Raw genomic sequence first — 24,801 nt, 5'->3', positions numbered from 1 at the left:
CTCCCACCAAAGTGGATGACTCCCAATTCTCCCACAACACTTTGCCCCTTCCTGCCTCACAGGGTTTCTCTGCCTGGGAGCCTCCCCACCCCCACGAGCCTCCACTGATGGCCTGTCCTCCAGGCCATCTTGGTTCCATTTAACAAACCATCTGTGAGACCCTACGACACACATGGCACTGCTTTGGGCCTGGGGTCATATGAAAAATAACTAATTTCCGGTTAAGTTTTCTTGATCCCTGGGGCCCAAAAGAATCTCTCCTTCTTGTAGGTTCACCTGGCACTCGTGAGTCACCCATTTTGTGCTATACGCACACTCATATGTTCTGCTTTGCCAGATTGGAGTTCCTCGTGTGCCCTGGGCACGTTTCATTCATGTGCAGCCCACCCACAGAGTCCTCCCACGATACGCTCCCTGTTCCCCTTCTTGTCTCACTCTTGGGCTGGGCTACTAGACTCAGGGTAGTATTGACATTAAAGATGCCTTTTCTAAGCCAGAAGCAAAACATACCTCAGCTAATCAAGAAACATAATTTTTAAAAGAAGAAAATTTACTTTTTCATCATTCAGTTGGAAAACTTAGAAAATATTCTTAAAAGCCTACGTATTTTTAAAGAAGTTTTCAAGAAGAATCTTAATACCTAGATTTTGGACAACTGGCTGCTACAAAAACATTTCAGACAAACAACAGCCTTATTGCTTCACAGTGGGTGATGAAATGTCTACAGAGTCAGTAACTACATAAAATTTTAGAAGCAATTGAGATGTCAGTGAACAGTGGTCAAACTCAATTTTTTAGGAAAAAAGAACTCTAACTGATTCCCCACCCCCACCCCGGACTGCTACTGAGAAGGATATTCTATTTTTAATTAGACACACTGGGTTGGCATCTGAGGTGATACAAGCTTAAGTATCAAATAGGTGATAGAAAATAACACTTTCCATCATGGAGACTTTTGGTCCTTTCTGCTCATCTGAAGAATTTGAGAGTTGCATCTTTATAGTCCCAATTTGGGAGATTTAAGAAGAGATTTACCAATAGTAGGAGAACCTAGAAAAATTACTATTCCTTATACTAGAAGGTGAAATTCATCCTATGATAAATCTTCATTGCATAACAAAACACATATTACCATAAAAGATGTGCCTGCCCTAGTGACTTGGGAGTAATAAAACTGCTCATTTCAATAGTGGAACTTGATAGATGCTTTCAATAAGAACCTCATAGAAGATTGATAACATTCAAGGAGGCATCTTTCATTCCTGGATCAGACATACTTTACATTTAAATTCTTCTTTTGTGCTTTTAACTACAGCTGAATAATAGGAAGATAATTTTAACACTGTTATTTTGGCTATTAGTATTCATTTATTGAGATTAAAGGCAGCCTTCCCATTTATCATTGGGTTTTGCCACTTGCTTCCATTAATTTGATGTGTTGCTGAGCCCTACGGAGGAGTGTGGTGCTCTGGCTTTTAAAGAGGCGAGCGCAGTTGAACTTTCTGGGTCTGGTGGGAGGGGTGCTTAGAGTCCACGGACACCCAGAACCGCAGAAGTCTACCTTGCACACAGCAGGTGCTCAATAAAGAGAGTGGGAGAGAGCACCATTAGGAAGGGCCTCCTCGTTGGCGAGGACAGGGTCCTTTTTGGGGTGACATGGCTAAACACGCAACAGGTGCCTGGCACTCACCACAGCTTCTTGACGATCCTCTCCTCTTCGTGTAGGTATTTTTGCCGGTCCTGTTCTACCAGGACACGCTGGCGCTGTACGGGGTCCTCCAGCCTCTTCATGGTTTCCATCACTTTGCCACTGATTTCCAGCTCAGCCTTCTTCATCATCGCCCTCAGCAGCTCCTGGTTCTGCAGCTGTCGAATAAAAGAAATCAACCTCAATTGGCTCTGCCTCACTGACATCGCGGCAACCGACTGCCTGACAGTCTTCAGAAGCGGGTCTGGGTAAACAGCCCTGCAGCTGAATATTTATTTCAGTGAGGAAGGGAAGGAAGTGAAGATTGTATATAATATCGCTACTGCAACCAACATCTGAGGTTTAGCTGCCAACTGACAACCAGACTTTCGTGTCTGTGTCTGCAAAAAAATAGGAGCCTTTTCTTACTCTGGTCAGCGCATCTTGGACAACAGGCATAAACTCTCATTGACATGTTTTTACAGGGAGCAGCTGAAAGCATCAGCTTTGGAACCAAGCACATTTTTATTTTTTTTTAATGGCTTGGTAGATGCGCCTGGGAATCGTTTGCAAGCCTCAAATTGAAACACAAACTTGAGCGTGTGATAATGAAAACTCCAGTGGCCCCAAGTGACCTTGGAAACATCCCTCCTTGAGCCCAAGTGACCTTGGAAACATCACTTTCTCTTTCCCTGTTCAAGATGTTAGCTGCAAGAATGGAGCCTTTAGGAATATGGCTTATGGTGCTCGGAGAATAACATCTGTAACGTTAGGATAGGCATTCCCTGCACCGAAATAGGTCTTCCTGCCTACCCTATCTTCCTCCCATCATGGTGCCTGAAATACCCTTATTACTTGGTCTTTTATATCTTAAAGGCTTTTTTTAACCTTTGACCCCCTTCACCCATTTCTCACACCCCTTCCTCTCGCAACCACCAATCTATTCTCTGTATCTGAGTTTTTTTTTTATTCCACATATAAAAGAGGTCATATGGGATTTGTCTTTCTCTGACTCATTTCACTTAAGCATTATGCCCTCAACGCCCAACCAAAGTCTCACAAATGGTAAGATTTCATTTCATTTTTTATGGCCAGATAATATTCCATTGTAGATGTGCACTTCATTTTATTTTTATTTTTAAGTTTTTATTATTGAAGTATAGTTGACATACAATGTTATATTACTTTCAGGTGTAGAACACAGTGATTCAAGAATCCTATACATTCAATGCTCAACCCAGTACAATGCCATGACAATATTATTGACCATTCATCCACTGATGGACACTCTTGTTTCCATATTTTGGCTATTGTAAACAGTGCAGCAATGAACATGGGTGTGCATATATCTTTTTGAGTTACTGTTTTTGTTTTCTTTAGATAAATACTCAGAAGTGGAATTACTGGATTACATGGTAGTTCTAATTTTATTTTCTGAGAGACCTCCATGTTGTTTTCCACAGTGGCTCCACCAATTTACCATCCCACCAACAGCATATGAGGGTTCCTTTTTCTCCACATTCCTGTCGTTTTGATACTGGCCATTCTCACAGGTGTGAGATGATATCTCATTGTGGTTTTCATTTGCACTGCCCTGATGATTAACAGAGTTGAGTATCTTTTCATGTACCTGTTGGTCATCTATGTCTTCTTTGGAAAAATATCTATTCAGATCCCTCCATTTAAAAAAATTGGATTGTTTGGGGGTTTTGGTGTTGAGTTATACATACTCTGGATATTAACCTCTTATCAAAAATATGATTTGCCAATATTTTGTCCCATTCAATAGGTTGCCTTTTCATTTTGTTGATGGTCTCATTTACTACATAGAAGCTATTCACTTTGAGGTAGTTCCATTTGTTTATTTCTTCTTTGTTGCTTTTCCTTTTGGTGTTAGTTTCAAAAATTCATTGCCAAGACCTATGTCAAAAAGCTTACTGCCTATGTTTTTTTTTTCTAGGAATTTCATGGTTTCAGGCCTTATGTTCCAGTCCTAAATCCATTTTAGAGTTAATTTTTGTGTTTGGTGTAACATGATGGTCCAGTGTCATTCTTTTGCATGAGGCTGTCCAGTTTCCCTAGCACCACTTATCAAAGAGACTATTCTTTCCTCATTGTAATATTCTTGGCTCCTTTTTCATAAAGTAATTGATTATATATGTGTAGGACCATATTTCTGGACTCCCTCTTATGTTCCATTGATCTATGTGTCTTTTTATGCCAATACCATACTCTGTTGATTATTATAGCTTTGTAATATATTTTGAAATTGGGAAGTATGATGCCTCTAGCTTTGTTCTTTCTAAAGATTGCTCTGGACTATTCAGGGTCTTTTGTGGTTCCGCTTTGGATCAAATACTAACCTGGCTACTGTGAAATTTTGGCATGTTACTTAGACTCACTTGGTCTCTGTTTCCTTATCTTTAAGGATGAGGATTCATTTCCCTTAGCAGAGCTAGTCTGAGGGCGAAAGGAGATAGATACTGCTTGATATGGAATAGATACTCAACAAATGTTGATTTGGCTATGGACTATTTCAGTGTATCAGTTAAAAGAGAATAAGAGTGTCCTTCTTATTTACAGAGATCCACATACCAAATATCATGTAATCACAGACCACTAAAACATAGTACTCAGTGTTGATGGTTGCAATGATAATGATTTCAGATGACCTCAAGGCTCTTGGCAATTTACTGTTTTTGCCTGGATTTTATGTGGGCTGCTTGCATGCATCATATCACAATATCCATATAATTTTCCATATAGTTTCCAGAGCACTCTTGTTTCTTACCCCAGAGAGTAGAAAACGTGTGGTTTGCATCTGGCTTCATAAGAATCTAGTCAAACGCTTAGCCTTTTTCCAAGTCCTATATTAAGTATATCTTTGGGGCAGGACAGTTTTATGATAGCACATCCATCAAGTGAATTTATTCAATCAGCCTCAAAGACAGTAGTGTTATACCTATCATGTTATACCTAAAGTTTCCCTGAAATTTCAGTTGGCTGTTATTGTTTTTTGTTTTGTTTTGTTTTGTTTTCTGGTTCATGGACTGTAATACAATTACTGTGTATCACCACATGGGAGTGATGTCTTCATGCAAATGCCATCTGCCATGTTACCCTCAACTCAAAACCCATCCTGTCTTCCGGTTTTGCTAAATAAGGATAAAACATTCCAACATGAGCCAACAAGCAGAGCCATCATCATGTTCCAACATCAGCTCTGTACTGATTAACTGGCCATCCAGAAAGAGATTGCCTGGGTTCAATTTCTAGTTTTACCACTTAGCAGCCATGTGACTGCGGGCAACTTATTAATCTCTCTGTGCTATCCATGAAAAGGGCAATAGTCATTCATATCTCATAGGCTGGTAATGGAGATTCAGCGAGGGCATAAAGTGCTTATAACAGTGTCTGGCACAAACCTGGCCCCAGGGGTGGGGCTTGCAGTTTTGTCTGGAAGGGAACCAAATGAAAATGTACTACTCTTGGGTTATCCCCTCTGAATGACTCATAATTATGCCCTCATTGCTTTGGCTAATAGTGTCTTTTTATTGTGGTCTTACAGTCAGTATATTGCTCAAAGTCACCACGAATGGAAACAATGCATGGAGGGTAAGTTCCTCCCATGTTCTCTGTAGCTACAGCTCTGCCCACAAGGCACAGGGAAGTCTGGCCCTTCTCCATATCACCACTTTTCTCACATTACAGGCAGTCGGCAATCCCTGCTGTAGCCACACAGGCGTCCTTTCTGTTCTTCTGACTGGCTAGGCTCCTTTCTGCCACAGGGACTTTGCACCTGCAATTACCCCTATGTCGTTAATTTTTGCTCTCCACAGTCTCCAGGACACAGGGCTGCTCACAGCAGGCGCTCCATAAATATTGATAAATACATGATTTAAGTAGTAATGCTGATAAAGGACAATGTGGAATTCCTTCCTAGATGGTAGACGTATGGACTGACCCATAGGCTCAGATATGCCTTGGGCTCAACTCTCATGCCCTGACCTTCTGACAGTAGTAATCGTTGAATGCCCACAGCAACACTGCCAGCAATCAAAATGGCATGCTTAAATTCAATGCCATGTGTCAAATCCCATGGAGCTACTTATTTCAAAGGGGTGCAGGGAAGAGGGGTCACAGGTAGGCAAAGGATAAATAAATAGATGATTAGGTGTGTTGAAAAGTGACTGGCACCTGGGTCCTATCCCCCCGAGAGATTCTGATTTAATTGGTCTACTGTGCAGCTTGGGCATTGGGAATTCTTTCAACTTCTCAGATGATTCTTATGTGCCACTGGGGATAAGCATTATGGCCTAAGAAAAGGATTCCCAAAAGGATAGATGATGTCACTGTGCCACAAGCTGTGCGGCACAGCCCTCTGTGCTGAATCCCTCCCACCAAATCTCACAGACAAGCTCCCAAAAAGATGGTCCCGTTAGCAGTGGGTATTAACAGTGGCTATCACACTGGAAATTATTACTGGAATATTTAAAATTCTTAAAATTGAAATTTGGAAGATGAGAAAAGTGAAGCCCTGAGAGGTTAAGTGGCTTGTTCAGGGTCACTCCATAATTAAGGGCAGAATCAGGATAAGAACCAAGTGTTTTGAATTCAACCCAGTTTGTTCAACCATCCCAAGTGGCTCCTCTGACAAGGCAGGGACATGTCTGTGTTATTCTCAGCCACAAGCACAGTTTCTGGCACACAGTGGGCACCGAACACAGCTGCTGTACAATAAATTTCAATAGGACATTACTCAGAAGCCCACAGGTGTCGGAGGAGAACACAACCTTACATAATATTCAAGTTATGCGACTGGTAATATGGCATATTGCATGTAAATTATTCCACTTGAACAGGGTTTTCACCTGGAGTTCCAGGTTATATGATCCTCCTTCTGGAAAGAGGGGTTTCCCAGAGCCAGCTGGAGGGAACAGAGAAGGGATTTTCCATAGCACGGTACTGGCACCCGGAAAATGATGGGTTAATCGTGAAGGAATAAGCGTGAGCACAGGTTTTCCTTCTACTTTCCTCGAGCCCCCCACCCTCCTGCCTGGTGTTCCTGCCATGGTCCCCAGGACACAGGACTGCCCTGTTCATCCCAGCAGCACATGAAGTGCTAAGCTGAGGCAAGATGTAGATAAACATCTCTCTCTAAATGCTTTAAATGAATTAGTCACTAGCAGTTCATATCATTACATTTTATTTTTGCTTAGCAAGGATGCCTACATTTTAATTAACTTGAAAAACCTTCTATTGGGGCACCTGGGTGGCTCAGTTGGTTGAGCGTCTGCCTTCAGCTTGGGTCATGATCCTGGAGTCCTGAGATCAAGTCCCATGTTGGGCTCCATGCTCAGTAGTGGGGGGGGGGGGTCTGCTTCTCCCACTCCCTCTCTCCCTCTCCTTCTGCTCATGTTCTCTCTCTCAGATGAATAAATAAAAAACCTTAAAAAAAATTAAAAACCCTGTCTATTAAAGTATAGTTTACAAATGAAATATACCCATTTTAAATGCACAAAACTCCTTCATGACCCTTTGCAACTAGTCCCCCCCAAACTCCAGCCCAAAGAAACCACAAGTCTGTTCTGTGTCCCTATAGATGGGTTCTTTGTGTTCTACAGGGACATATACGTGAAATTACACAATAGGTAATCCTTAGGGTATGGCTTCTTCCCTTCAGTATATAGTTTTTGAGATCCAGTGTGATCTTGTATGTGTTTCAGTAGTTCATTTTTGTTAATGCAGAGTGGTACTCCATTTGTATGGATAATCAACTACATGGATTTATGTTGTATGTGCTAACACATCTTTGTATGTTTGCATATTGACTTGATTCTGGTGAACTTGCTTTAATTCATTTATTTCTGGTGGCAACTTTTTGTAGTCCTTTTGATGCTATACATAGGCAACCATGCCATTTGGGAGTAAAGCCAATTTTCCTTTCCTATGGGTATGCCTTTTCTCTCTTTTTTGAGCCTTATTCCACTGGCTAGGATCTTCATTCAGTACAGTATTCAATAGAAGTGAAAGCAGCCTTCCTTGCTGATTTCTGATTTTATGGAAAATGTGTGTAGTACTGCACCATTAGCTATGTTTCTGTAGGTTTTTCAGACATCCTTTACCAGATTAAGCATCCTTCTACTAGATTGTTAAATGTTCTTAACATTAGCAATGAATTTTGTCACGGATTTTTTTTTTCTGTATTTAATGAAATGGTATGATTTTTTTCCTTTATTACCTTAATAAGTTCAAATATAAGGATTCTTTTTTTTCATATTAAAATAATCTTGCATTCCTGGGATAAAAACCAGGATAATATGTTATCCTTTTTATATATTGCTGAATTCAATTGCTAATATTTTGTTAAGGATTTGTTACATATGTTCTCCTGAGGGATATTGGTCTATATTTTCTTTCCTTATAATATCCTTGACTGGTTTTGCTCTTAGGGTAATGCTAGATTCATAAAGCCAGTTGAGAAGTGTCCTCTGTTTTCTGAAGAGTTTTTTTTTCCCCCTTTCAATGCTGTAAAGATGTCATTATTCCATTGTTTCCAGACTTAACTTTTGTCTCTGGTGAGAAGTTGGTGTTAATTCTTATTTATATTTCCCTGTAAGTAAGGTGTCCTTTCCCTGCCAACCTCTGGCTGCCTATAAAACTTTTCTATTAATTCCTTTTCTTCCCCCAGGGGTTTATTGAACTTCTTTGGTCTGTGGATTTACAGCTTTCATCATATTTAGAATAACTCCAGCCATTATTTCTTCTAATATTTTATGCTTTTCCTCTGGACCACTTAATATTGTTCCACAAATCATTAAGGTTTGATTCATTTTCTTCAATCTTTTTTTCTTTATATTTCAGTTTGAACAGCTTCTACTGCTATGTTTTCAAGTTAACTGATATTTTGTTTTACCAGTAATAAATCTTCTATAAAGTCCATTTAGATAGTTTTTCAGCTCTTGAAAGTTACACGTAGATCCATTTTTGTTTCTTTCCATTTCTTGTCTCATTGTGTTAATATTTTTCTTTAAATCTTGAGAATAATTATTATAGCTATCTTCAAGTCCTTGCTGCTGTTCTTGTCATTAGTCTTTGCTGATTTTTCTTCACATGTCTAGTAATTTTTGATTGAGTGCTGGACAGGCAGTTCCAGATTTTGTTTTCCATTACAGGTGGAGTTGCTCTGGCAGATGGTTGAGTTACTCTTTTCAGCTTTGTTATGGTGAATCTAGGGTAGCCTTTACTCTGGGACCAGTTTATCCCCAAGATAGGAACATAGTTCTTCTTTGATCTCCACTGAATGCCCGAGGTGATCAATGAAGCCTCTTTACTCTTGCTTGTCAAGGTACCCAGCCCTGTGTGAGCTCTGGGGATTTTTTAGCTTAGAGCCTCCCATTTTGTTTTTGCCTGGCTTGGTAGTCTTTCACACAACACATGCTTGGCTTATTATTCAATGACAGACCATAGATTATATTATATAGGCTTCTCTCTGCAGAGCTTCCTCTTATTTGGTATTCTACTCCACAAATTCTAGGTGTTTCAGCTCTCTAAACTTTCATTTTATCTCCTGAGTTAGACCATCAGTGTTCTGCTTGGGTCATTCCTTTCTACATGATGATTTGAAAAGTGTCGCCAGGCAGAAAGCTGAGTCAGGTGTAGGTGTCACTTCCTTTGCTTCTATACTCCTAAGGATTACAATCCTGTGTTGTCTGTGATCCAATATTGGGAAATAGTTGTTTCATACATATTTAAAATTTTTTTCAGTGTTCTAATTGTCAACAGTGGGAAGGTAAGTACAGTTAAAATTACCCACTTATTTTGGAAACATAAATTTATTTTAAATGCTATGCCTTAACATTTTTATAAAAATACTCAGAAATAATGTTGTTGGCCATTAAATATTTACTTAAATCAAGTAAGTTGTCTTTATCAACATCCAGGACTAGGAAACCACCTAAAACTAATTCCACCCACCTCAAAATGGGCATCCACCTCACATACTGAATCCTAATTTCTTAGGTAAAATCTATCAGTCCAGCCAACAGTGTCATATAGTGAGACTGATTTTCTGTCCAGCAGTGACACTTAATAGGGGTTGTACTGTAAATCAGGGAGTTTCATGATGATAGCCAGACTCCAGAGTGATTCCTGAATATCTGGTTAAGTTCCCCAGGCTATAGGGAACAATGTATAAGATGCCTAGTCACAACCACATGTTATCTGGGAGATGACTCCCCATCTTAGATAGCCTCTGTGTGAAGGTCTATCTAGGCTTGGTGCATTGTATGGCAGCCTAATTGTCAAACCCTGACTAGTTCCATTAATTATTTCTTCCCAGTAAGGAAAAATAGATCTGCTCAGCATAGGGATGCACAGTCACATGATCATTTTTTGGGGGGGATGTCAAAAGATAAATGATACTCTGGCACATTTCTATAAGGCACTATCTTATTTAAAAGGCACCTTAAGATAACTGTATTGAACTTTATCATTTCAAATACAAGGTCTCTGTGTACTGCTAGGTTTTTTTTTTTTTTATGTTGGCATTTTACCTCCTTTCTCTCTTAGGATAGCATAGTAAATCCTCAGTTGTCTTAAGAATAGAACATTAAGTTCAGAATAACCCCATTTTGTAAAAGTTTATCAGGGGGCACAATAAGGAAAAGGGAACCAAGGCAGGAAAAGTGTGGGAATTAGAGAAGTGGACATCTCCATTCTCTCTTTAGGCCAAATCTCATGTAGCCCTCACAGAACTTGTACCATATCTTCTAGAAACTTATCTCTTCCTTCAGCCCACAGAGAGAAACAGAAGAACTGCAATCTCTTTGGTAGATGTGGAATTACTTTGGGAAAATCCAAGTACTATGGCATTTTGGAAAAAAAAAAAACCATGTAGCTCATCATTTAGGAAAAGTAAGCTTTTTCTAAATCACACCAGAATAGGTAATGGACAAAGATAATTATCTTCTGAAGGAAATAATTATTAGGTACAAGATCTTCATCTGTTCCTTTGTCCATTGTTGCCATCTAAGAACTGACCCAACTGTTACCTTAGAATGGGGACATGACAACATAGAAGTTCCATATAGCTCTTGTAGTTTTTATAACTAAGTAGACAACACATTCTATTAGCTACTGTGAATGGGGTGCCTCATTTGAAGTCAGGGCTTTGAAGTCATCGGGTGTGTCTTGCACACTTACAGGGTGGTAGGTACTTTATCTGTTTCTGTTTCACCCTTGTGATAGTTGACTGAGACCTCGATATTTCCAAGAGGTGTCTAAATGGACTGAGCATTCATAATACCCATGTGCAATAGTTCTTACCTCAGAGCATTCTAGAATCACCAGTGCCTGGTCTTGTTCACACCAATGAAGTCAGACTCTGGCAGTGGTATTCAGGTACTGATATTTTGTTAAGGCCTCAGGGGATTCTAATAGGTAGCTAGGATTGAGAACCACTCTCTTAGACCAATAATTCATGTGAAATTGGAGAGGAGGGAATTGCATGAAAAGAGATTTAGTGGTCTTCATCTTTTGCTTAGGCTCTTTTTGCCTCCCTTGACATTCTTTTTGCCCTATTTAAACTACCCATCCCACTGTGTCCTCATCCAATTTCTATTTCTGAGAATAATCCATCAATTCTGAAAATAAAATGCTCAAATAGGATATGCTCTACAGTCTAGGATTTTCCAGTGATGTAATTATCTAATTACTGGAGCCGGTTGCCAAGCACAAAAGATTTCATTCAGTTTCACTATTTTATAACACAGTTCAAAGAACATTTGAATTTCTAATTCAATTTTTGTTCTTTGGAGACTATTTTACAGAGTTTCGTATATCTCTAATGATAGTTCCATTATTGGACTTATAATCACTTTGGGGTTGCACTTCTTTTCTGGTGTATTAATACATATGCTAAAGGAGAACTGGTGCCGAGATGGCTTAATTACTCTAAATTGTTTTTGTCTTAAGTAGATAGACTCCCCTGACTGAAAGTAAGACAGAGGACTGACAGGCTGGAAAGCTGATGGGGACACAGGAAATGCAAAGACACAATGCAAAGAAACAATAGCTATCAGGTTGGGAAGCAAAATGTTTAATTTTTCCCTATGCATCTGCTCTTTAGGCCTCCACAAACTTCAAATCTCGAGAACACATCGGCTCACTCTTCTTTACACCCCCAAAGCCAAAGAGGCTGAGCAATCCTATGGCAATAGCATTCCCAGACCTCAACTGAAGAACTGCATTTCTTGAGGAGCGAGGATTTGGAAACTCAGCTCTCATGGTTCAAGGTTCCCATGGAGGTGTGGCGGGTTGTGGGGACTCCCATCCTTAGCTGGCCAGAAAACCAAACAAGGCCAGAGTGATGCCACAGCCACGCACATCAGCCTCCATATGAAATGTGCCACACTTCAGAGGAAGCACGGTGCTCAGGCTAAAGCAACTCCACCCCTTCCCCATACCAACAAATGCTCACTTGGGAAAGGGCACAAATGATATTTAGGAATTTTTTTCTTGGGAGGGTCCAGTGAGGAGTGATCATTTCCACATAGCCAGCAGGTGGCATTAGAAGGCAGGAGCCATGGCAGAAGGGGCGTCCCCTCCAAAACTCCCACGGAAGAACCTGCCATGGGACAGACCCATCCCTGGCCTGCACATTTGTCATTTGGCCTGCTGAGTACTAAATGACTGGTTTTTAATTACTTTCCAACCTTTTTTAGAATGAATATAAAAATGTCACATAAAACCTCTATTTCCCAAACACCACTAGCCTTGAATTGTGTCAGGTTGAGAAGTGGCTGGAGCCGAGAGTGGTGACCATCTTTGAGGAAACGCCAACTCATCACTGCCCCACCTCCACTTCACTTGTTAAGTTACTGCCCGGACCCCACGGACACTGGACTTTGTCACCCCGGCACACACCCTCAGCCCAACCCGTACACTCCCCTTCACCGCAACGGTGTCTTTGAAACTGCAAACCAAGGAGAAGGAAAGGTGAAAGGTGGGGAAAAGGTGGTAGGTGATGATTCAGAAGAGCCCCAAGATGGCTCTGCGTGGGCTGTCTAAAAGATCTGGGATGTGGCCTGGGAGACACAGTAGCCTCTGGGGACCTGAACACAGAGCAATGTGGTCTGTCCTGATAGTGCTCATGATGCACGGTGGAGGCCCCAGGTCAGGGCTCTCAAGCTGCTGCCTTTCTGTTTGTTCTGCTTGTACGTGGAGGGTGAGAGGAAATCACCATCTCAGCTTTAATGAGGTGGTGACAAATGTAGGGCTCAGGCCACAAGTGAGCTGAAAGGAGAGAGAAGCTGTGGCACCAGCTCAGATGAGAGAGCTGAAGATGCCTCGCTGTTTAGATTATAAGCTTCCTGAAGTCAGGGAAGATGCCTGGGGGTAGTCTAAACCAGCACTACATCCTCGATGATCAACCTCCCATCAAGGTAGGGGGGCCTGAGGCTGACACAGGAAGCATCTCATAAAGGTCTCATAAAGCCATCTCAAAGAAATGCCCAACCCCAACTCCTTATACTCAGAACCACACAATACATTTGTGTGCTTCATCGGATTGATGGGACAAATTCACCAAGATTAGTGACACAAAGGGTCATCCCCCACCCCCTTCAAATCCTACATAGTTCATAGATTCCTGAACAATGGACAAAGGTAAGGAAACCATTATGGGACACCCTATCCAAATAAAATGCAGATGTGTTTCTCAACAAATCTTCCACTATGACTTCTTTGCCTTATGAATTCATCTTCTAGTCTAAACTCACATTTCTAAATACATGCTGGTTCCTTGCAAAAACAGCGTGCAGCCTGTCACACCTCTGCGCCTTCTCACTGAGGAGGGGCAAGGAGCCGAAACACTGTAAGCAGGAAGTCTTAACTGGCTATTAGAATGCTCCACAGGCTTTGCTCTTCCCAGCTCTCCTCCAAAAAACAGATGTTTAATGGTTTTTTCATGTGTAAAAGCATGCCTAGCTTCAAGAAGTGGTTATAGATTGACTCAAGTTGCAGTGGGAGGCTCCAGACCAATTTTATGTGTGTGAGAGAGAAAACCATGCATTTATGGGGCTACTCTTCAGGTCTTCAATTAGCTCTTGGGAACAAAGCGTAGAGAGAGCGCCGGGAAGGTGCTGAGGGGCTAGGGATGTCAGAGGTGATCAGGGAGGAGAAAACTGACTTTGGGGAACGAAGACAGAGGACATCGTCCACACAAAATTTGGTCGGTACCTGGAGCTGTCGCATCTGCTGGAGCTGGAGCCTGAGTTCAGCCACATTCCGCCTCATGTCGAGCAGGCTCATGTGGATGGCCGAGGTGCTGGCAGGCAGGGGCTGGCTGGGTGGCCCGGAGGACTCCAGAGCACTGAGAGTCTTCCCTCCAGAAACATGGAGCGTTCCTAGGAAAAAAGAGGAGCCAAAAACCTAAGAAGCATCCCAGAAAGGAAAGTCAAGGCTCTGAGTCCCATCCCAATACAGATTACTGGTAACTCCTTCAGTATGAAAAAAATTTTAAATTATGTTGGTCCTCTAAATGGCAATAAACAAACAAACAAACAAAGAAACTGGGTCTAAATTATGGAACATTCATGCAAAGTTATAGTTTGTAGTCTGTATATGTCACATTCTAGAAGGCAGATCGCAGAGCAGTATGTACAATTTTTTTTTTCAGTAGGCTCTACTCTGGATGTGGAGCCCAATGCAGGGCTTGAACTCATGACTATGAGGTCGGGACCTGAGCTGAGATCAAGAATCAATCAAGGATCAGTTACCCAACTGACTGAGCCATCCAGGCACCCTGAGTTCTTAAATTTTTTTATTACCACTTTTTTTATTTTTAAATCTGCATAGTGAATATCTATAATTTTATAATAGATAAATATTTTTTAGAATTCTGGGATCTAACACAGGGTGCTTAGATGACTACTTCCTGCAGGCAAATGTATCCTGAGAACATGCACTTAGTTCTGGGCAGATTCACCCAGTCACCAAGGGGCAAGTAATAAGAACAGGGTACTCTCATGAATCCCTTCAGGTTTGCAGATCCAAAGAAGTAGGACTTCTGCTCACATTTCCTTTAGTGAGAAAAATCAGGCATTGTTCAAAAATTCTCTAGGAGAGGAATCAAAAAAGGTAGCAGAAAAAGACTCTTCCTAATTAGTTTTCTAGCTGCCACATACTTGTGCTCCTTGGGTCCAACTTAAGCCACATGGATTTTTAAGTCCATCTGGGAAGGGCCTGATTTGACCAAGTGTGCTTCGGAAAATGCTTCCAAAAGGATCCCAAGTCGCACTTACAGGATCAGCAAGGTACAGGAATCAAAAGGAAGTGCTATTGTTTTTATAGGACAATGCAGTTCTCCGGAAGAGGCCTCCAGAGTAGACTGAGTTCACACCACATATGCACGCACACACACACCCTCTTCTGGTTAACTCTCTTTTCTGTAAAGGACAAATTGGAAGGTTTGCAGTAGGCTGGGCAGGCCTTCCAGGCCCAAACCCTGTTGCTGCTTTGCATACTCTGAAGAGGATACAGCACAGTGGCCTCTCCTTCCATCTGGGCTCAGCAAACCAGGGGAATCCTTCCTTGCACATACAGCCCTGCGAGCCTTGGTGGAGCGGCTGCCAGGGGCTAGATGGCTAGATGGCATGCCAGTGAGCGAGGGAGTGCTCACAGCTGTCCTTCTGCTTGCCCTCCGCAATGTCAATGAGAGCTGATGGCACACCAAGTTCCTCACCCTCCAGAACCAGCTTCCCAGCCCTCTGATGGCCCCCTTGGGGAAGTCAGGAGGGCAGAACCAAAAGCATTTTAAGGATTTCCAAAGGAATCCCAGTTGGACAGACAAAGAGCTGTTTGTTATTTGTACAAGCTAGCAGGCCATTCCTATCATCACCAGTCACGGTGATGACCAACTTTTGGTCAAATTGAAATCATCCCCCGCAGAGCAAGATTTGCCATCTCTGCAACTGTTCCAAAGAACATTCTCCAACTATGAAGGTCTTCAGTAAAAAGAACATCTAGTGACATTTCCGATAACACCAGCGTGTCAGAATTAACAAGCATCTTCAAAGTCGAGTATTCTGAGGGTGATCATAATGAATTAGAAGTTTTTTTACATTCAGTCTGGTTACTTTAGAGTCACTCCACGCCCACAAGCATAGGCACATGTGCACGCCAACACACATACATGTATACACACATGCACGTGCAAACACGCACTGACACCATACATCACGTGCACGGCAAATGATACCATCAAGGTATTTCTCCAATGAAAACGACACAGTGCTAGCTAGTAACTGGCTACCTCCCATTTGGTATTAAAGAACTGTTCTGCTATTCTTCAGCCAAAGGAAGGCACACATTCATTCCTTCTACATCCCCTCTCCTCCCTAACACAGTGAGGGCACCAGAGCACCCTACTCGTCTCCCGCATGGAGGAGGGGCCAGAGTTGACACACCATCTATTAGAGTTGAATGCTGATCATCGGTTGTAGAAAGTATCCTTTGCCACCAAATGTTTTTATAGAATCTACACTGACTTGTAAAATTTCTTCACCTATAACCTAATCCACTAAATCTAATTTCTAACTCCATGATTCATTGGATGGCTCTTTCTAAGATGGCCAGTGGTCAGGTGTCCACCCAACAGATGCTGGGCTGACATGACACCTCTTTGGTGTGATGCTGGGCTTTATCACTCACTTCCTTTTTCCTCAGTCAATCCTTTAAATCCTGGTATGTTTTCCTAGGAAGCTTCTCCTCTCCTCTAGGAAGCACATACCAATACCTTTGCATCGCTCCAGGGCTCTTCTGCAAGCAGGTCAAATTCATTATTTCTCTTCATCTTCCCTAAACTTCTTTCTGTCCCTGTAGGTCTAATTTTAACCAGTGGCAGTATTATCCACTCAATTATTTAAATGAGAATCCTGGAAATTGTTCTCAGTACCCACTTCCTAGTTTTGTGACCTCGGGTAGGTAAGGTGACATCTTTCTCAGTTTCCTTATTTGTAAAGTGGGTAAATGGGCTATTGTGTAGGATAATGGAACAAACACATGTGAACTGCTTATCCCAATGTCTGGCACACAGAGAACCCCCACTCTGGCTAACTGTGACTATTATTTCTCTGGGCAGAGTGGGCAGGGGCAGCCTCTGCCAGGCTCCCCTCCTCCCCTTGGAGGGTCAGCAAGTGGAAAAGCCGAGGCTGGCAGCAATAGCCTGAGACCTAGAGGCAGGGGCCCCAGAATCTATGGATGGAGCTGGATTTGGTGGGTGGGAACCCTGAGTGTCAAATGAGTTCCCCTTCAGACGAGGGGCACTGGGCCTGGGATGTACTCTCCACACCCACATGGGAGGTGCTCGCATTCTGCTCCCAACACTCCCAGACAAGTCTGCACAACCTCACTCCCTTCTCTGCACTTCGCCCTTCCCCCTCTCTCCTACCAGATCTGCCTTAGGTCAAGTACATTGTAATAGGAATCTTATTAATGCAAATTTGATGTGAATTTAATGTATCCTGTCAGGATAGAAAGAACACAGGCTTGGGAACTGGCAGGACTGGCTGTGCCTCCTGTAGCGGTGTGGCTAACATCTTCCTTACGGGATTATGCGTGCAAAATGATATAATATACAACAGAAGATGCATGATATGTCTTCAAAATGAAAGGTTTCCTCTGTTCTCTTACAGCTGCCATAAACCCAATCTTCCTAAAGCAACAGGAAATCTGGTTTTCCCTTTTTTATTCACCCTTGGCCAAAAGAGCTCCCTGACTTCTCTATAATTCCGTGTGCTTGTCTACAGAAGGATGACATTTTTTGTCTTGTAGCTTACTTCCTAGGATTCTGGAAGAATTAATACATTTTGTGCACTGTACAAGGCTGCTATGGCAACCGAAGCCCTGTGGACCACATCTAGCCTTGACACAAGAGAATGAGAGAGACCAAACTCCGCAGAGATGCAGGCAACAATGCATGTGCAGTTGCCGGTGCCACCGTGAACTGGCTCAGCCTCACGGAGGAGAAAACTGATCTGTTGCCAGTGCTACCCATGTTCATCCCTCTGGACTTACTGATTCCACCCTGGCAACTGCATCCCAAGGATATTACACCTGCTTCTTTCTCCTCGCCCCAATAGAGACACTTACAAATTTTTTCACACCAAAGAGATGAAACAGCCTACATATCTTTAAAGAGACGAGGGCACCTCAACACCAAAGAATGAGCTAAAATGACAGGTGGGTGGACCATGCGGGTGTGTGTTGGATGTGCGGACACGTGTTTAGTCTTCTCATTGGGAACATGGGAATAACAATGGGATCCATCCTCTGAAGATGCATGGGGAGCTAATGAGTTTGGGCATGGAAAGCACTCAGGACAGTGCCTGGTCCATGGGAAACACACATTAAATTGTTTCCCGTGATGATGATGATGATGATGATGATGTCAGCAAAAGTGAAAAGGAATAAAAGGAGAGTATAAAAGAGCCTGAGCATCTTGATTAGAACAATGGTATCAGGTACTTATTTCCTAGAATAGAACCCAGAGGCATGGAAGGTTGTTCTCAGTAGACATTCTCTGTTCTCCTCAGCTTCACTGACACATAATTGACGCAGAACACTGTGTAACTTTCAGATGCACTATGTATTGATTTGATATACTTACATATTACAATATGATTATTACCATAGTGTTAGCTCACACATCCATCATATGTCCCATAATTGCCATTTCCTTTTTGTGGTGAGAACATTTAAGACCTACTCTCTTGGCAACTTCTAAGTATATAGTTAGGAATTGTTCCCTATAATCACAATGCGGTACATTAGATTTCCCCAAAACTTGTTCATCTTGTAATTGGAAGTTGGTAGTTTTGACCCAACACCCTCCCGATTTCTCCCAACCTTCCGCCCCTGCTGACCGCCATTCCACTGTCTGTTTTTCTGAGTTCAAATAGATTCCTTTTTCCCTCTTGAGTTCATAATAGATGAGAAAATAAATGAATGAATCAATGTCTTCCAAACAAACTGGCAGCTAGCCTGAAGACAAGTTTAGCAATTTCTGCGAAATAATTCTCTAGCTGCCGCCAAGGTCACTGATTAATTTCTAAGAAAGCCAACAAATCCCATGAGGATTGGAAATGCTGGACGCCCAGCCTTGATGGTTTTAAAGCTGAACTGCCTGAACTTAGCTAGGGCAGAACCAGGTCTAGCAGATGTCTCAACTGTAGTCCCAAGCCTTATCCACTCTACCATGCTGCCCAACACTCTGTGGCTTCCCCAAATTAGGGGTTACACCAACTGGCCACATGCTTCCTGTGTAATTCAGTAGCTTGAACATGTCCCTGGTAATGATTTTGATTTCTAATCCAATACAAGGGAAGATCTCCTATTCTTGAGAGGAGGCCCGCCTTGAGCTTGCGGTATAAGATAGACATCAAATATATCTGGATATTGGTGAACTCCACTGGGAATATAATTGGGGTTTCTTCTGGGGGATGCCAGCATTTAAAAAGCTGGCCCTGGTACGAGCATACCTTCTCTTCCACCCTGACCACTGGCACCCTTCTGGTCCATTCCCATTCTGTAGTTGAGCTGAGGTCCTTCCTCACTGTAAAACCTTCCAGTGGCTTCACTTTGCACTTAGAATACTATCTAAATTCCTTACCACAGCATTTGCATAATCCTCCCCCTCTCCCCAGTGGCTCTCCTCTCTCCTCACTCACCTAAGTCCCATTCATCCTTTGTGCCTCAGCCTGTGTTACTTCCTCAGGGCAATGTCTTGGTCTAGGCTAGATCTGTTGGTTAAACATTCACCCTGTGCTCATAATTACTTGTTCTGTATCTGTTTTCCCCACAGGCTTAAGAATTCCAGGGAGGCAGCCTTATCCAAATGATGCCCATTGTCCCTGCCCAGTGACAGACACATATATATTTTTTGGATGTAGGGCCATATACAGGAATAAATGAAAGAAGAGTGAATGAATGAATAAAGGCTGAATGGAGAGGAGAGGACAAGAAGCGTTTAGGCCCCACACACCCCCCTCCAAATTAATTAATGACTAATCTGGAGTTTCAGCATTAAGCAGGGACAGTGTGGTGGGGTTATCCAGAAAGCCTCTGAAATCACACCAATTAGGTGTCCTAGAGGAAGATTAAATGCTCTGAAACCAGCCAAAGCTAATCAAAGGCAGCCCTTGGAGGCTCCAAAGAACACTTACCTGCACTATCCGTGTGGCTCTTACTGGCTGTGGTTTTCATCATTTTCTCGCTGAATAAAAGAAAAAGAGAGTCAGCTATACAGTTTTCAAAATGCCTCCTTTTTTTTTCCCCCTTCCATTCACTATTCGAAGCAATTAGCAGCAGCTAGTGATGGTATCAAGCAATGAGGGTATTTTAGCATCAGCATCACTATTGGCCGGGATGGAAGAGGCTTCCCAGGTGTGCATCTGACACTGCTGGTGGAATGCAGCTGAGCAGCGCTCATGACTTTCAGATGAGGTGGACGTGGAGACAAGTGGATGGCGCTTGCAGGCACTGCGCAGTGGTCCATGAAGCCACATGCACTGGGAAGCCCATTTCCCCTTCTTGGGCCAAAGTGTGACCTTCGGCCAAGAATTACAAGAAGGAAAAACAAACAAACAAACCATGATTCATAGAGATGGTAATATTTTCAGCCTTGAAATGATTACAAGAAAACGAATTTCAATGAATGAATTATCTTAATGATTAAAGAGAAACAGATTGAATTATTTTCATTGGTTTGCTTTCTTCTTTTTACCTAGATGCATCTTTGCTATTACTTGTAATGGGCCCTTTAAAAAGCGCAGACTGAACCAGGCCAGTTAAACTGGCAATCTGTTTCTCCATGGCTTGCATCCTCTCTCTGTAAAACAAGAGAATTGTTTGTTAAAGCTATATTGACTTTCAGACTGGTTTGTCTAGGTGAATGATCACCTGAGGGTTATAAAATGTACCACCTAGTTGGCTGCCAAAGTTCACCCCATCCTGGCTCCGGGGAATGTGAAAAGCCTGCAGATCCCTGCTGAGTTCCAGATTCGATGATTAGAGTTTAATATTAACCCAATGATCTCACTGAAAAAACACCAGAAAGATGAGTGAGCACAGGCCTCCCGGAAAACTGAGAAGTGCCTCCTTCTGAAATAATTGTTTGCCCGGAGTGTTCTTGCGACTTTCTGCCCTGCATTCGCAATTTTGTCTCTGGTGTCAGTGGTGTCCTAGGCCAGCTGTGGCCTGGTGGCACAGACTTCCAAGTGGTACTCATCAGCTGGGAGGCCGTTGCCTGGTTTCAGTGTCAGTGATGGAGATGTTTGTGGAGTGTGGAGTAATAATTGTTTCATAGCCCAAGAGCAACGCAAATGAATGTCTCTTAAGAAAAAATATGATTGGAATCAATGTCTGGCTGTCATAGGAACCTTAACCTGGGGACTTCTACAGAATCAAGCAGGAAGACAAACATCCCTGACAATTTGACCATCTTAAGACACAAATGAAAAATCCTCTCAGTGATGCACCATGCACAGATACTGTGCCTCTCTCTTCAGGGCTCGCTGCTGTTACATCACAAATAGTCTGGCTTTTGAAATAGGTTCACATTTCTATACCCTGGACAATAGCCAATTTCACAGTATTACCATTATTTTCACCACATGATAAAAACATTACCACAACAAAGTGACCTCTCCCCACTAAGGATGAACGGGCAGTGCAGAGGTCGCTGCATGTGAATTCGATTATACACATGTGGTAGTTTCAAGCAATACAAGGGACAGAGCTGTGAACGGTTTGAATAGTGCAGGTACCTCAGCTGCCAACGTACCCCATCCACAGGGGTCATAGGTGTCAGCTTGAGACAGAGAAGTGACCCCACTTCTCGCTGTGGGTCTATACCCCATGTGCCCCTGGTAGTGTTAGCAATGGTGATTCCTGTACTACAAACAATATATTCATATTCATACACCGTGGCTTTTAAACACAAGCCAACTTCTTTATCTGGTATCCAGGGGGAAAATCACGGTGGACTATTCCTTCACTAGAAAAAAAAATAACTGGTTAAGTTGGACTAAATGACTGATGATGTATCTGTAAGTCTGTACAATCAAGAGGATTTTCAAGGGTAATTTTGTCCATACACAATCTTTTGGCCTTGTGTTTTTGCCTTGGGAGTATAACCCTTAGTGCTCTATGAAACACTGAGCTTAATTTCACAATTACAAGTTTCTGGCTTCAGAATTCCAGGCATTTTCTTTATTTTAAAATGGATGGTTCTGTCACAATACTGAATTTCTTGGATGGAAGTCATGCAGGCTGAATAGTTACTGGTTGTAAACACAGTAAGGAAAAAATACCCAACTGGAGAGTTAATAGTATGATTTCTTTGTCCTACTGGTGTGGAGAGAAGAAATCACACATAGAGATTCCATGGAGTGACTTTCCAGTTGTTTCCAGGCAGAGTAATGAAGGCTTAACTTCTGAGCTGCCAAGCATTTTAAGTCTTACCTGGGCTTTTGGCCTCCTCTCTGCCATAAGACAGTGCATGTGCCAAACAGAGAACTTAGTACGAAATCCCAATCAGGAAATCAGGTTAGTAAACATCCAGTAGAAATCCCAAGTTTATCAGACCCAAGGGGCAAAGAAAAGATGGTGGTGGGTGATCATGCCACTTGCCATGTGAGGGACATAAACTTAGACAAATGGTTTTTTGGGAAATGAATGACACCCAGCAGATGTGCTGAGCACCCGAAGAAAGTTGTCTAGTGCCCCCCATCCTTCCCATAGTAATGCTGGAGTCAAGCGCATGACTCTGAGTGGAAGTGCGTTCAGACCTCCTTGACATGGTACTAGTTCACTGCTCTTACTCAATCCTAGGCAAATGCAAAGGAATCCTTCCTCCCTTCCTTCTTTAAGTGGCAGCTTTGGTTAGGAAGTGGCTTAAAGGAGTCTGTGAAGCTAGAGGGTAGATAGGAAGGCACAGTGATCACCGATCCAGATACAGATGAGAGCAATGTTGAGAAATAGGTAAGGCAATGACTGCAGAGATTAAATGAGAATCTGATGGGCGGAAATGACAGAAGGGATTCCAACATAGGCTCTGATTAGGGTTTAATCAGTGTTCTTTCTGAAGACTCTCTCCGGTCAACAGCTTTCATTACCTGATTTAACAAAGGAGGGCGGCAGCATTAAAAACCAAGCAAAGCACCTGAAACATTCCAGGTTCAGAACACTGCCCTTCAGTGGCCTCATCACCATGTAATAAGTGCAGGATGTCACAGCACTGGTTGGGTCCTCTCCACACAGGCTTCCACAGGGCTTCATACATGCCTTTGGCCTTTTCCTTGGCTCAATGGGTACTTGGCTTCTCACTGGGCTTCCCCCAGACAGGTTTTAGGATGCAGAGAAAGATAACACCCACATAGCACTCTACTCTTCCTTACCCATCAGACACGATGTGGACATAATCACAGAACTGCCTGGGATAAGAGTTTGGATGCTTTGGAGCAAAGCTCTCTACTCGGTCCTGTACACACATACTTGGCTCTCCATCTCTGAGGACGATTGTGAACGCTCCTAGAGTGGCCTCCTATGGGCTATGTCATTGGTGTGGCCACCAAGAAGGAGACATGATCTGTCAGAGCCTTGAGAGTTTAGAAGACTTGAGCCTGATGGCTGAGGAGGAGCAATTCTCTGCCATTGTCCAGGAACAGTGGGGCCTCACGTGACCAAGGCGCCGCATGCACGTGTTCCACTGCCTTGGCCAAAACCACTTTACAAAAATACAATTCTTTTGACACATGGTAATGAGAAAACTTTTTCCCTCCTATTTAATCATCAAAGTGTTTCTGGTTTCAGGATTCATTTGAGGGAGATTATCTGATTTATAAATTCATAAATAAGATTGTCTTTCCATTTCATGGTTGGTAATCTGGAAACAATTTTATGGTTTAACTAAATTACAGCAACTGGAAACTTATGCAGCCTTCTCCCATGATGAAATGTTATGAAGTATGTTTTAATGTGAAAAGGAAAAAAGAGAAATGCACTGGAAGATGAGAAATTAAATACGACCCTGTCATTTTACTGCAGTGGCAACTCTGCATGATAACCATCAGAATATTAAAGGTGCTGAAGCCAATTCTTGCCAATATTGCTTGGCTTAAGGAATTACAGAACTGGTATAATTACTGTTGAAAAGATGGTTTAAAAGTGATTTCATAAACCATTTTGTATCATTGCATAAACCATATTTATGTGATTAGTATGTAATGGTTAACTAGTCATTTAGTGCCATAAGTCAGTCTGGCTGAATGCATCTTCTTGGGGCCCAAGCATAATATTAATAAAAAAAAAAATTCAAGTTCAACCCAGGCAAAGTGCTGATTCCAGGATTTAAATTCCCTCTGCTACAACCAGCTTTCCTTGCAAGCCCGAGTCCACCATGCTGAGGCAAAGCTCAGACTGCATGGTCTGCTCTCAGTCTTCAGAGTACAAGGAGGGAAAAGTGTCTGCATTTGGGGGCCTATTTTTAGCCAATAACCCCATTTATCCTACTTTTGACTTCAAAAGTTTTCACCTTCAACATTTGACTTAGGGACTTGTCTTTGTGCTGACTGAAGCCTCATTAAACCTGAATTAAGTCCTTATCATTGTATATTGAAGTAAATGAATGGCTATTAAAAAACAAGCCAACTAGGAGACTGATAATTCTTCTATAATGAAACCCTAAGGATATGTTTTTAAGTACCAAAAGAAGTGTCAGGGAGCTGAGGGAAACCGGTCAGCCAAGCTGATGTGATCAGCCCCAGTCAGGGCACTCACCTTCTGAACCAGTTATCAATGCAGAAACCCACTGGTGCAGGATGGTCAGGCACAAGGACAGTAACGGGGGCTGGCCTTCCAGAGTGCTAACGGGGTGGGGAGTGCACATCAATTCATTTCTAGTGCGGATATTTTGTGATTATTTTTTTGTTCAGTTCCTGCTCATTCCTTGTCATCTCTCTCTCCCCAGAAACTCATAAACAACAAGCCATCAATCAACGTTATAGAGCATGTGCTAGGCACAGAACAAGCTGTTGTGGACACAGCAGTGAAGA

The 24,801-nt window shown here is 42.4% G+C and overlaps 1 protein-coding gene across 41 annotated transcripts in view; it reads right to left on the bottom strand.

Moving 5' to 3' along the window:
- Positions 1-24,801, bottom strand: part of KIAA1217 (KIAA1217 ortholog) — a 730,776-nt gene that overhangs the window by 25,893 nt on the left and 680,082 nt on the right. For 31 of the 41 annotated variants that reach the window (XM_072749379.1, XM_072749392.1, XM_072749378.1 and 28 more), the window contains 4 exons: positions 20,472-20,576; positions 19,912-19,961; positions 13,928-14,094; positions 1,691-1,866 (listed from right to left, as the gene is read on the bottom strand). In XM_072749379.1, the coding sequence (XP_072605480.1) occupies positions 1,691-1,866; positions 13,928-14,094; positions 19,912-19,961; positions 20,472-20,576 (498 nt within the window). The remainder of the gene's footprint in view (positions 1-1,690; positions 1,867-13,927; positions 14,095-19,911; positions 19,962-20,471; positions 20,577-24,801) is intronic. The other 10 variants (XM_026013621.2, XM_026013625.2, XM_026013623.2 and 7 more) reach the window with 1 other exon arrangement.

Source organism: Vulpes vulpes, chromosome 2 (genome assembly GCF_048418805.1).
Source record: "Vulpes vulpes isolate BD-2025 chromosome 2, VulVul3, whole genome shotgun sequence".
Lineage (NCBI taxonomy): Eukaryota > Metazoa > Chordata > Mammalia > Carnivora > Canidae > Vulpes > Vulpes vulpes.
This window is presented reverse-complemented; position numbering and strand designations above follow the sequence as displayed.